We start from the raw sequence: 12,967 nt of genomic DNA on the forward strand, positions 1-12,967 counted from the left end.
CTTGGATCTTTTTCTATCCAAAGGTTAACTACCTTTCTAAATGGCTTTAGCCTTTCCAAATGAATCAGAGTCCAGCAACATCTGTGGAGCAGTGGACGGAAAAGAAAAATGCAGCGATCTGTCAGGAACCCAGAGCCTATCGACTTCTCATATGTCCACACTTATTACAAGTAAACAGATCCTTTGCTCGGAAACAAACACATTAGCACACATTTGAGCTAATGTGTGTTAAATTAAGATTGCTACAAGGTCAACACTTTCAGGTTACGTACAATTTTAATTAGGGTCATTTTGGAGAAAACGTGATTCTTTGATGACAAAATGAGTTTAACTAACTGCTAATCAGTATGAAACCAAGGGAATATACAAAGGTATGTAAACTTATGAGCAGAAGTATATACAGTTGAGGTTCACCAACAAGAAGGACTTACAATGATAAGCAGGATGAAGTAGATGAAGTTGTAGAAGGAGTGTGCATCCATCACAAAGTACATGATGTCCACCCAGCCCTCCAGAGTGATCACCTACAAAAAAGGGAACAGAAGCAGTGAAGACAACAATGGCAGACAGGTAAGGTAATTTTATTAATGAAGCACATTTTCATCAACGAGGCAAATCAAAGTACTTTGAACAGAAAATCTAAGTAGAGAATTAAAAAAAGGCCACATTTTCTGCGGGGGTTTTTATTTTTCCAAGTGTTAACCTTTAGTTTAATCTCAGAGTCTTTGACACAAATCCAGACTTTTGCTGCAATCTTCAATCTGGCTTTTGTCCTCTTAAACAACCTCATGGTACCAAACTAAACCAGATGAACAGTCCAACAAAAGACCTTTCAGGTAATGCAAGGACAACAAACAAGTGCAGAGTTTCCCCTGTTATGTGACAAAGTCCTACTCCTCTGATGCATTGACCACTGAGCCATTTAGGCTTTGCATTAGAGATCCGCCGAACCAACTGCTGAGATTCCCATTGCCGAAAATGTTGCAAAGCCCGGTTATTCACTCATCACTCTCAGGTCTCGTCAGCTCCCCTACCTGAAAGATGGCTATCCACGCATAGCAGATGTTGTCGAAGTTGATGGCCCCCTTGAAGGGGTTGATGAGGCCGGCGGAGCAGTTGGTGTAGTACTGGTTCCAGTTGACGCAGGTGGTGTTGTCTGTGCTGTTGTAGGAGTCGATGTCCAGACTGCACTGCTGGCCCGCCTCGTCGTACAGCTTGGGGATGGAGCCGCAGTCCCTCATGCCGTTGTCTCGGGGCATGGAGCAGATGAAGGGGTTCTCATCGTCGTTCTCCGTGTGGTAGTACTTGCCGAGCTCCACGGACAGAGGGCTTTGCGGAAGGCAGAAGGGAGACGAGAGGCACAGGTTACTGACAAGAATGCCTTGGCATAAAAGACAGGGAAAAGCATTTGATTGTTGTTCACTGCCTGTTTTTTTGTGGCTCTCCAACCAAAAACAATTTTGGTTGGAGTTTTCAAGGAGCACGAAGAGAATTCAAGTTGCCACGTCTGACTGGGAATCTACATCAGTGTGGAAAGAGCTGGTCATGCTTTTGAGTTACAGAACCTTTCAATAAATGTAAGTATTACTGAAAAGTCCATTTATTTCCAAGAACTTTATCGCTAAGTGAAACACATTATATCGATTACTTTACTCACAGATGGATGCTTGAAAGCCTTAATTTGTGTAATTATGATGATTTTTCCACTTACAGGTAATGAAAACATGACATTAAAAATAAGAGCATTACATCACACCATTAAAAAACAGCATTACTTCACACTGTTTAACAATATTTAATGCAGAAATTTGGGTTTAATTAAAGTATGTATCGAATATGACTGTATATTATTTAGAAGCATGCAAGTTGAAGATGGAAAAAATGCCAAACTCAGACATTTGCTCGACTATTATTCAGTCTTTTTTTTTTTTTTAACGCTTTCAATTTTTGTGTTCTCTGAGGGTGGAGACGCAATATTAAAAAATAACTAAATAAAAAATGCCTCAGAGTGGCTAAAGGAGTTGCAGAATGGGATTTTGAAGTGCAAAATCACCAGGAAGCTATGTCCATATATGGATAATTGAAACCTGGGCTGGACCATTTTCATTGCAGATTCAACAAAGTTTGTGATTTTTATTAATGAAAAAACTAAAGGAAAGGTATTTCTAAGGTCATCACCCATTATGGACAGCATGGCGAGTCTCATCTGCTGTCAAACATCAACTGGCACCATTAAAAGGAAATGTCTCCTATAGGAAAACAACAACGGGAAAAGTTACTCAAAGTCTAATGATGAGTCAAATGTGACTCCTAGATTTGGCTACTGTGGTAAAAGACGCTATAGGAGCTGTACCATAGAACTGCACAAAAATCCGTGAGGGACGGCGGAGTCCCAGAGCGAAATTCTGTGAGAGGTGTACGGAGCCTGATGCCGGAAGAAAAACGGCGAGTGACTGAGGGTCACTGCGCGTAACACAAACCCTGTAAATTCTAGGCACTAACAGGTACCATAGAATTGCACAAAAAAATCCGTGAGGGACGGCGGAGTCCCTGCTCGAAATTCCGTGAAAGACGTGTACGGAGCCTTGTGCCAGAAGCCCATTAAAATGCTGTCGACATCGTTTTAAACTGTGTGATTGTGAGCGTGAGTGAGAATAAAAATAGCAATAGGTATTTTGTTCCATATAACACAGTAGGAGTGTAACAGGTAAACCTTTTATGGATGCAAACTCGACTAAAAACCCACCTGTTTAAAATTGTATTTGAAATGTAATCAATTACAAATTTATTGATGGAACTTGACTTAATGTCGTGTTTTGATTGTTGATTCTATGTTGCTTTGTGTTTCTGTGTTTGATATGATGTAAAGCACTTTGAAATGCCTTGCTGCTGAAATGTGCTATACAAATAACATTTGATTTGATTTTGATTTACTCAAACTATGTGTCTTCTTGGTATTTAAAGCCAAAAGGCTACCGGAGAGACAGACACTGTTTCAAGACAAACATTGGACAAGAATGGACAACCTGTGGAACCCCACAAGTAATTACATTGTTAGTTTTCAGACAGGTACTGTTAATATACTTAAGTTTAAAATCTTCAAAAAAAGCGAGTCACTTTGAAATAAAGTCAAAAACATAGCTCCAACACACTGCAGCTAGTGCTAATAACCATGGCAGTGCTGTTAAAAGATTGCTTATTATTATTATTTTTATTTTCCGTGGCAGTCGTATGTTTCTGTGCAGGTTTTAAGCGGGACAACACTTCCAACCTGCAAATGTCTTAACTGCATTTTTTTCTGTTACCGATTAGCACATCTAAAACAAAGCCACGTAAAACGTCATTAGTTTTAGATTATGTCAGGCCGTCGGGGCCAAATACCTGCAGGGACCCTTATGTCTTTTGAGGGGATTTGGATCCGAACACACACTCGCCTGCCATAGCACCTCTTGGCATATCTGCTACATAGCACTCCTCCATCTGGAAGAGAGGGAACGTGTCTGGCGTTTGTGTTATATCTGGCTCATCTGTCAGCACACCTTCAGCTGGCAGCTTCTATTAATTGCAAAACACAGTCGCACTTTTTTTTTTTTTTTCTTGTGGGGAGGGGAGATCAGACCAATCTGTTTTCCACTTCAGGATCACTTCTCACTCTCTTTCTTAAAAGCTGCTTCACACGTCGAGTAGATCTGCCGGAGCCACTTACGCGGCCGATGAGCCCTGTGTCCGTTCATCACGGCCCCGACGCGCAGGGAGGGGCCGCGACTCTCTAACGGCGATTTGAAATGCTCCTAATCAGCGTGAAAAAGGAGGTCGTGAATGTGTCAGGTGTTTGCTGAAAAGCTTTGGCGACGTGATGAGAGCGCTGCGAAGCGAAGCGTGAAAGCCGCCTGTAAAGCAAACCCGTTAGTAAAGTCTGGCGCCGTTTATGAGGCGCAGGCCTTCCAGGGAACGCTAGCTGGTCGCAAGAACCGACAGTGACGACAGAAATGATGTCTGCACACCGAAGGCATAATGCATGAACTTAAATTACAGATGTGAGGTGTCATAAATCCCATAGAGAGTAATGATCCCTAGATGACTCAGGCAACATGAATAACTTATGGGTACCAATGTTCCCAAATACAGGAGCACACACGATCCAGGGCCTTTTTTATTATTCCAGAACCTGTCTCGGTCCTCCATTCATCACGGCGATGAGGCGTCAGAGTCGCAAGCCTCGCTGACGGTGGCGCGTGACCCAGTTTGAAAGAAGGATGAAGTTACTTTGACGTCCCGCAGACTTACTTTCAACTGGCGATTCCAATGGCGCTCTCGCGATAAAGCGACAAGTCGTAGAGGCTCTGCAAAAGTTGTCCCTTTGAACTTTTTCACATTGCGCAACAGATTTCCATTGATACTATTTGAGGGGAGAAAGCCGAGATGTTGAAGAGACCACTCAAAATGTGAACTTTTTGGTCTATATGCAAAAAGTGCCCCGAAAACATGGTGGCGGCTGCTTCAGTCTGCAATGGTTTCCAACGTCTTACTGCTCTCAGTGCTTACTAGTGTTTCCAATGGGTTCTATTATTTCCAACACGCTTTCCAATGATGTTTACCGTAATTTCCAGAGCATAAGAGCGCTACGTTTTTCACACGCTCTGAACACTGCGACTTTAACAATGACGCGGCTGATATCTGGATGATTGCGGACCGCTTCGTGGCGATGAGGAGGACAGCACAAGCTCGGGGGCACATTTGCCCCAAGACGAAGCCGACGTTAAGAGAGAGAGAGACAACAAAAGAGAAGACGGGAAAGTGTGTGACGAAGTCATTCTGAGGATGTTCAGTTCCAACATGACTTTTTTGGTTTTGGCGCATAGGACGAAGATAAAGATAGCAATCAATGACTTTTCCTAGAAGGCAAATGTATTTCATTTGATTACATTTTTAAGCAGGCACTGTATGTATGTTATTTGAGGGTATTTCATTAGAAGTAAAAAAAACAACCTCTTTGTAGACATCCCCTGTAACAGCATGGACACCTATGAATGGGCTTTTTTTTTTCTTTTTAAGATTAATGTGTGCAGCTTATATTCTGAGGCGCTCATAGTCCGGATATTAAGGTTGATGTCTGCAGTGGTTTCCTCATATCTTCATTTGTTCCAGGGGTTTCTAGTGTTTTAACTGCTTGCTGCAATTTCTGTTTCGACTATGTAGACAATTAAGCCAAAATTATTCACACCCTTGGCACATTCAGAGTTCATTTTAATTTTATTCAACCAAGAAAACGCTTTATACCTCTCATTTTCAAAATCAATGAAATGTATTTATTTTTTTTTGACATCACAGTAATCAAACTATTTTTATATTTGCAGACAAGATTTTTACTTATTTTCACTGGTATTTTGAGGACTTAGGCTTGAAATGCCTCCTTACCATCACCATAATCTTTGGTTCCCACCGTCACAGTAAAGTTTGGAGTCTGTGGACTTTGATTAAATGCCAGACAGTGGCACCTGTAAAGAATAAGAATCAGCGTTCCGGTGTAGTAATATGGAAAAATGGCTCTGAGATTTTGCCAAAACATTTTATCAATACATGTGTTATCGGCAGATAAAAATGAGGATTTGTTTGGAAATGATTTTTACACAGGTAAGGTCCAACATGTTGACAGGTTGTTGTGAAGTCTGAAAAACAGTTTTAAACAACACACTTCAATGGAGAAATACTTTCCTGCCCACATTTCAGCCAGCGGGATTTTGTTCGACCCTCCCAATGAATAAAACATTTTAAGTTTACACCCACAGTCCAACCTAGAAGTTCTTTTTTTTGTTGTTTTTTTTGTCCGCACTAAATGACACAAATACACACACAGAGCGGAACTCACAAGGAGAAGTTGTCTTTGACGAAGCAGCGGTTTCTGAGCAGGCCGGCCCACAGCTGGACGCCAACGATCCCGAAGATGAAGAAGACAAAGAAGCAGAGCAGCAGCACATTACCCAGCATGGGCAGCGTGTCCAGCAGCAGGGTCACCAGTATGCGCATACCTGCAGAGGAGAGGCAAGGACAGGGTCAAATACTCTGCATACAGTACAATGACTGCGCCACCTTTACGGTGTGAGACGCTACTCTGACGTTACGCATAATTTAATCGGTTGGCCAATCCAGGATGGCAAGTAATGGGAATTTAGAGTTCTGCGTGAAACTCACCTGAGCAGCCATTTATTGAAAACATAAAAGATGGAGAGTGGAACCTGACTGCATGCTAGTGAGGCTGTGTAGCCACATAATTCAAGTGCAGGACAAGGGACAAATGTTGAAAACTGGGGTTTGAGACCACTGTCCAAAAGTATCACAGATGTAGGAAGTGAATGCTGGAGAGGAATTTGCCAGAGGCAGCATACTGTTCTACACCACTGATAAATGTTTTCAATCAGAAATCTGCTTGCTGTGAAGTGAAACTGCTAATCATGAATGTGCTGCTGAGTGAAAGTCCAACTTACTGGAAATCTCTCATTTTTACTGTGTTGGTTTGCTTGACAACAGCTGTCCAGTATGGGCAACCAATGAGAGTCAAGTCATGTTGACATCGGAGTGTAGAGCTCTGTGTCGTCTGTGCAGTTATGGTGACTAATCTGATTTCTTGTTATAACCTGAGCTAGTTGGAGAATGTAGATATTAAATAAGATGTGTCCAAGTTTTGAACCTTGGGGTACCCCTCATGTGATTTCTGTCTCCTCTCATGAGAAGTTACGTATTGACACAAAGAAGTCCCTGCCCTTTAGGCACGCTAGAGTTTAGATCCAGCCCAAAAAGGTCAACCCGGACCGAGCCCATAGGCATTATGTTCGAGCCCCATCCGACCCAACATATTGTACTTTATTAACAATTTTACTGCTTTCGTTTTTAGGCTAACATAATAATAACCAGTGTAACTTCTTCTGCTGTTTGTAGTTTTTATTTAACATCTTCCAGCGCCATCTCATCCCTTGTCGTAACCGCAAAAAGCGACAAGATGGGTGAGTTGAGTGCAAATCATCTGGGATGATTGATTGATAGGATCTTATCTCCGACGGAGGCGTGTGCGCGTTCTGTGCGCGGCACTTCTTACAATATGATTAACTGCTACAACAGGTTAAACTATAATAAGCTATAATAAGACTAGAATAAGTAGATAAACCCAACTTTCAGCATCCTCCTCTGGTTTTCTCTGATCTATATGTACTGCAGGCTTATTAAATGTGCCACACAAGCCAAGAAATGACCCAAACCCGACCATCACTCTACACAACACCATGAAGCTCAGAGATTTGTTAGCTCTGCACGAAATGCTCTGGAGCTCTCATTATTTAAAGCGACAAGCACGGATCTGCTTCTTCGCCGCTTGTACATGACATCCCAGAATCCATCTGCTCTGGACGGTGTTCCTTCAAGTTTCTGACAACACGCACTCACACTTCCTACCCGCCTACACTGTCCCTCTGCTACCTTTGCCAGTGTCCCTGCGTCGCGCAGATCCTGCTATCTGTCTATCCATCTTGGCTAAACGTGTTCAATTTTCTCTTTTCATGCCGGCGCTTAATCTCTCGTCGCCTCCCTCCCTCCTCTGTCGGTGTCTGCTGTTCTCTCCCGTCTCCCACTTCGGCGACTCAGTGAGTCAGGCGTCAATAATGAGGATCATTTTTCTGATCTGGGGTTTTCTGGCTAATTGGGGAGGTCAGGTCATTCCCCCACCAGAGTGCCAACAGATCTCGTCTCCTGAGCTGACAGCAACCAGCGAGAAGGATGGAGAGTCGATGCAGCAGAGGAGGAGAGAAACCAAGGAAGACGATAAGAGTTTTCTGATCTTTTGCTTGGACTGTTGGGAGAAAAGAAAGCCAAGCAAGGGTTCGATAAAAGGTGTTTTGCTTTACTATTAGTCTGATCTTTCCGAAGACATTAAAGATTTCCCATAAACACACACAAACTCGATCCATATTCCAGCACTTTTTTCCTCCAGGCAGTGGCAGACCACACCTCGCGGGACTCCAGGTGTTTTTCTGTCACTTTTAAATTTAAATGCCTGAACAAACTGCACAGGAAACCTTTGCTTCTTTCCGCTGTCAGACCAGGGGAAGATAAACAAGGACGAGCTCGCAGACTTTTCACAGATCTGGAGAACAAATGAGGCAGTGACGGTGGAGACGGAGAGTAGATGAAGGCAGGACAGGAGCAAAAAAAAAAAAGTTAAAAAAGTACAGCTGAAGGACAGGAGGATAAGCGATGGCATGAATCTTAGGCAGGGGAAACGCTCACATGCTTGGATTGCGCCTTTCAAGCCTTTTTTGTTCTCTCAAAGGAAAAGATCCGAAAGGCGTGAATCGCAGCTGGGATGGAGGGACGGTCGACATTGGAAAAACAACAACAACAACAACACCACCGCAGTGACTCTTGAATGACATCCGACGGGTTTGAAGAGCAACGCTTTGGAGTTTCTTCTACTCATGTCAGACGGTGGCACATGGTTTAGTACATACTGGCTGAACCGAATACACAATAACCCAAGAGGCTCTTTCAGCCTGCCGTGGAAACCTTAATAAAAGCCGCACTGTAAGGGCGACAAGCTGATGTGATTAAAGATGAGCAAGTCAGTGTTGAAAACGACGGTATGAGTCACCAGTTGCTGTTCTTCAGTTAGACACAAGTTTGATTAGACTAGTGGTGCACAAATCGAGTAAAATCAGCTTGAATCTGAAAAAGCAGAACCCGTATGTTGCTACCAGGTCACAGAAAACACTCTTCTGTGAATGTCGTTATTGAGAGAGGACGACTTAAGGCACACGTGTCAAACTCAAGGCCATAGATTTTTATGTGGCCCTCTAGGTTCTAGACTAAACACTAAGTGTGCTTTAATATTATATTATCAATCACATCCGCACAGCTTTTATCTGCCAAATTATATTAATCAGTCCCATTGGTTTCTTGAGAATTAGAGTGGAAATTTATGCAAAATCAACAAATCCCCGCACTTTTTTGTGCTATCAATTGGGAGACAGTTGCAGATTTTTCTTAAAAATTGTCAAAAACTTTCTTACTTGTACTAATCAGCTGCCTCAGCCTTAATTGATGTCAGATTGTAGTCCACAAGCTATGCAGCAAGTAAGAGAAAGTCACGTTTTCAGTTATAAATTGTGCCACAAACACAAAATCCTGAAGGGACTGAAACTATGTTCAATATTACTATTTAATATTAAGAACTCATTGGTATTTTAAAACGTTTATGAACAGGTTTTATCAATGCATTCTGGCACAGCCGGCCTTTCGAGAGCATTCATGATCTTGATTTGGCACAAAACAAAAATGAGTTTGACACCGCCGTGTTATGGTAAGTACTTTCAGTATCAGTAAAGAGTTCAAAGAAGTCATAGGAAGCACAGAGGGGCAATAAGCAAAGACAGAAAAGCGTTCTCCTTCAGTTGGGTTCAAGTCAAGTGAAGAAGAAAAGCCTTGTCACAGGTTTTTCCATCTTTAACAGCTTTAATGGCTAGCCAGGCAGAAAGCTTGGATTCATTTTGAAAAGTGCAGACTTCTTCCTGAACAACTGCTTGAAGAAAGTGTTTTCTAAAACTCAGAAGAAGGTTTGGGGGTTGATTTTGAGTCCATCTTCAACCTGAAAAGATCCAATAAACTCAGCTGTAATGATACCAGAAAATACCAGTATCTTACCTTCACCATGGTGGCGTCTGACTGGAAGTGGAGCTCTGTGCCCGTTACTAATCCATCGCTGTGGCCCCTCTAGTGTCACTTTTCACGAAAACTCGTGTCTTGTTAAGTGTTGGTCTGGGTTGAGCGTTCCTTACCACGGCCGTGTCTAAGCTCTGAACATCTTGTATTTAAGGTACTCTCTAAAGACGGTCGCTGTTACGGATTATAACAGAATTGGACGATAATGGTTCATGTTTGATTCTTCTCAAATCCTCAGCGGTTCTTTAGCGTCTTTTCAGTTTTCTGACTTCTTGCCTTCGAGTGCAGCCTGCCGATCTGGGAAGATGCCACTAAGCCCCATCCGAGTTCATGACAGGAGCCGGGATTAACATCCGCACGCTGAATGGCTTCATGGGAGACAGAGAGGAAGCTGCGCCACATGGATGGAATACCTCACTGACAGCCCCTCAAGCGGATGCACCCACAAGACGAGCAACGGCCACATTTAGGTTTAAACGTGACAAAGTGAACATTCTGTAGATTTCTTCTTCATCAAAAATCTCCCTTTTTGTCTGACAAATATTTTATTCTAACTTGAAGAAGCATTAATGTGACTTTGCCTTCTGCTGTTAGTGTTCGGATCATGTTTTTCCTCCCAATCGTTCTCATTTAGTTGTTGGCAACGTCTTCGATTTAAAGCATGAATTCTTCGATAAAGATGGGGAATCTCGCAATAACTTAAGTAATGTTATTGAAACATCTGTGAAAAAGACAGAGAATCTAATACTCTAAGCTAAGTCCTGGGACAATACATCATCTCAGAACTTATGATAAGCAATAGTATTGTTATTTTGAGACCATTTTCAATCAATATAATAGCAATGATGGCATAATAATGCAAGAACACAATCTCAAGGATCAATAAACGTAAAATTCTAATGAACATTTAAACACTGGAACTGGAAGACATTTTAAATAAAAGAAAATAAAATGAGTTATTAAGTCTCTGTAAACAAAATTGTCTTTTAATAAAGGGACTTGTTGAGACCAAAGCACCAGACTGAAGACTTTTCTCATCCAGTTTTTGGTGAAAAGAGGGTATCGATAAATCAAGCAAATGAAAATGATTGGGTTTCTTTTAATGTATCATGCGATTAATCAATTTATTGTTTATTGTGACAGACCTATTGAGAACTGCCTGAGAATCCTTTCAGTGACGTTTGAACCAGGATTATTCTCCTTCCTCCTGGTCACATCCTGCACTTGAACTACGTCAGAAAAACGATCATTTATCGATTCTAAATAGATAGCAGAGCTAGCGCTTGCCAAGGCGGACAAGTGCGTGAACTAGTTGTGTTGCCACAATGTGTGTTTGAAGACCGACCGGTGCGTGTGTGAGGTTGTTATAAATGAAAGCATCTGGGTCATTGGTCATTTGTTGGACGGCTCTGCACGAGACAAATTTTTCATCTGCGCAACACCAGAGAACCTGCGTCCGCGCGGGGCAGACGAGTGAGTCGATCGGCGGCACCTGCCTGCGACCTGGATGGCGAGCTCATTCCGAGCGATCGACATTTCATATTCAATAACAATCATCTCCTCCTCTGCCTGCGCGGCCTCTCCAACCCCGCCGTGGGCGGCCGCTCCGTTCCAACACGGGCTGGCAGGGGGACCACTGTGTGTGATCTGGGAGCCATCTGTTAGCAGGCAGATTAGGTCTGCTTCCTCTGCTCTCCCGTCCAGGTCCGGGGTCCGGCGCAGGCTGATTGTGATTTTTTTTCTTTTTCTTTTGGTCCGGTAAATTAATGAGGTTTATGAGCTGCGAGCCAGCACCTCAGATTTTTATTTTTTTTTTGCAGATTAAGATGGTGACGTCCTTCATGTCAGCAGCTCCAGATGGAGATGACTAAACGTCTTTCGGAAAGGAAAGGAGATAATCCTCGGAGTAAACAATCCTCAGGAGCCGGGGATGATGGGTAACGGGGAGCTGGCTTGGCTGTTGCTCCTTTCACACCACCACTTCCTGGTCACGGATTGCTACACCTGACCTTACCCACCTGAAAACAGAACCCACCGTTGTTTTATTCTTTAAACGTCCTTCTAAAAACATTGTGGCACAAAGTTTTTTCCTTTGGAATATTATTAACTTGCTCTCTTTATTTAACAAAGGAACACTTTTCAAGTATCTGGATTCTTTATCTCCGCTTCACAAACTTCATGTTCCATCCACACTAAAAAGCTTTGTGATAGATTAACCAGTGAATGTATCTATAGGTGTGTATTTGTGTTTCACTTTGTGTAAACTGCGTAGATCTATGTTGTACCAGATGTATGTTGTTCTAAACTGTTCAAAGAGGAAATAAAAAAAAAAAAATCAGAGAAAAATATCGATCTTTCTGCCTCAGTCATTTCCATCCTTAGGTGAATGCAAACATTTTTGTACTTTACCTTAATCTAACATTTGTTGGCACTGTTGGGGTATTGTTACAATCAAGTTTAATGTTCATTTTGTTGTTTTCCTAAAAGTTCATCTTCAAGTCTCGGTAATCCGCTGCTGTCGCTTTAAGAAACACTGGAGCTCAGTAACAGGAAGTCGCCACGTAGGATGCAGGATGAGGTTATGAGGAAGTAAACATACCTGGTAGAGAGTGAAGATTTGTTATAACCAGTTACATTTGGTTTAACGGGGAAAAATATTGCAAACTTTCTTGCAAATATTTAAAAAGTAGAACCACAAAATCAGTGATTTTGACTGCAAAAACATTTTTTAAAAATACAAAAAAATGGCTAATTTTCTCTTAACCAAAACACGAACTTTGTAACCTCCTAGCAGCCAGTTTTAGCAACCGTTTAAATTCACCAAAAGAAAAAACATTCAAATTTGAGCGGAAGCTTCAGATTTGATTTCCAGAAACTGTAAAGGAGGAAAAAATGATTCTAAGATATTTGATGTATTTGTGTGCAGAAAGGACAAAATAAGAATATTATATGTGTTGGACACACAAACAATGACTATCATACAGAGAAGTGTGTGTGTGTGTTTGTGTCTAGAAGCAATCACCTGTTGAACACGGGCCTCGTCACATCAATCAGCAACCAATCGATCAATCAATCAATTTGTCAGAAATCATTTGCTCAACTGAAGGAAAGTTAAAGACAAATCTTCTCTTGACATACTGACTTCACGAAACAATGGTCACATTTGTCAATCTGATTATGCCCTGCCAGCCAACCATTTAATGGCTACTGCTTGCCAAACGCTGTTGTGACTAATGAAAGTTCTAAGTGAGGTTTTCCATCA

The 12,967-nt window shown here is 42.0% G+C and overlaps 1 protein-coding gene across 15 annotated transcripts in view; it reads right to left on the reverse strand.

Annotated features, from left to right (window-relative positions):
• Positions 1-12,967, reverse strand: part of cacna1g (calcium channel, voltage-dependent, T type, alpha 1G subunit) — a 271,449-nt gene that overhangs the window by 110,497 nt on the left and 147,985 nt on the right. For all 15 annotated transcript variants that reach the window (XM_032573632.1, XM_032573624.1, XM_032573631.1 and 12 more), the window contains 3 exons: positions 5,870-6,029; positions 1,035-1,329; positions 432-524 (listed from right to left, as the gene is read on the reverse strand). In XM_032573632.1, coding sequence (XP_032429523.1) covers positions 432-524; positions 1,035-1,329; positions 5,870-6,029 — 548 coding nt within the window. The remainder of the gene's footprint in view (positions 1-431; positions 525-1,034; positions 1,330-5,869; positions 6,030-12,967) is intronic.

The sequence above is a fragment of the Xiphophorus hellerii genome, chromosome 10, assembly GCF_003331165.1.
Source record: "Xiphophorus hellerii strain 12219 chromosome 10, Xiphophorus_hellerii-4.1, whole genome shotgun sequence".
Lineage (NCBI taxonomy): Eukaryota > Metazoa > Chordata > Actinopteri > Cyprinodontiformes > Poeciliidae > Xiphophorus > Xiphophorus hellerii.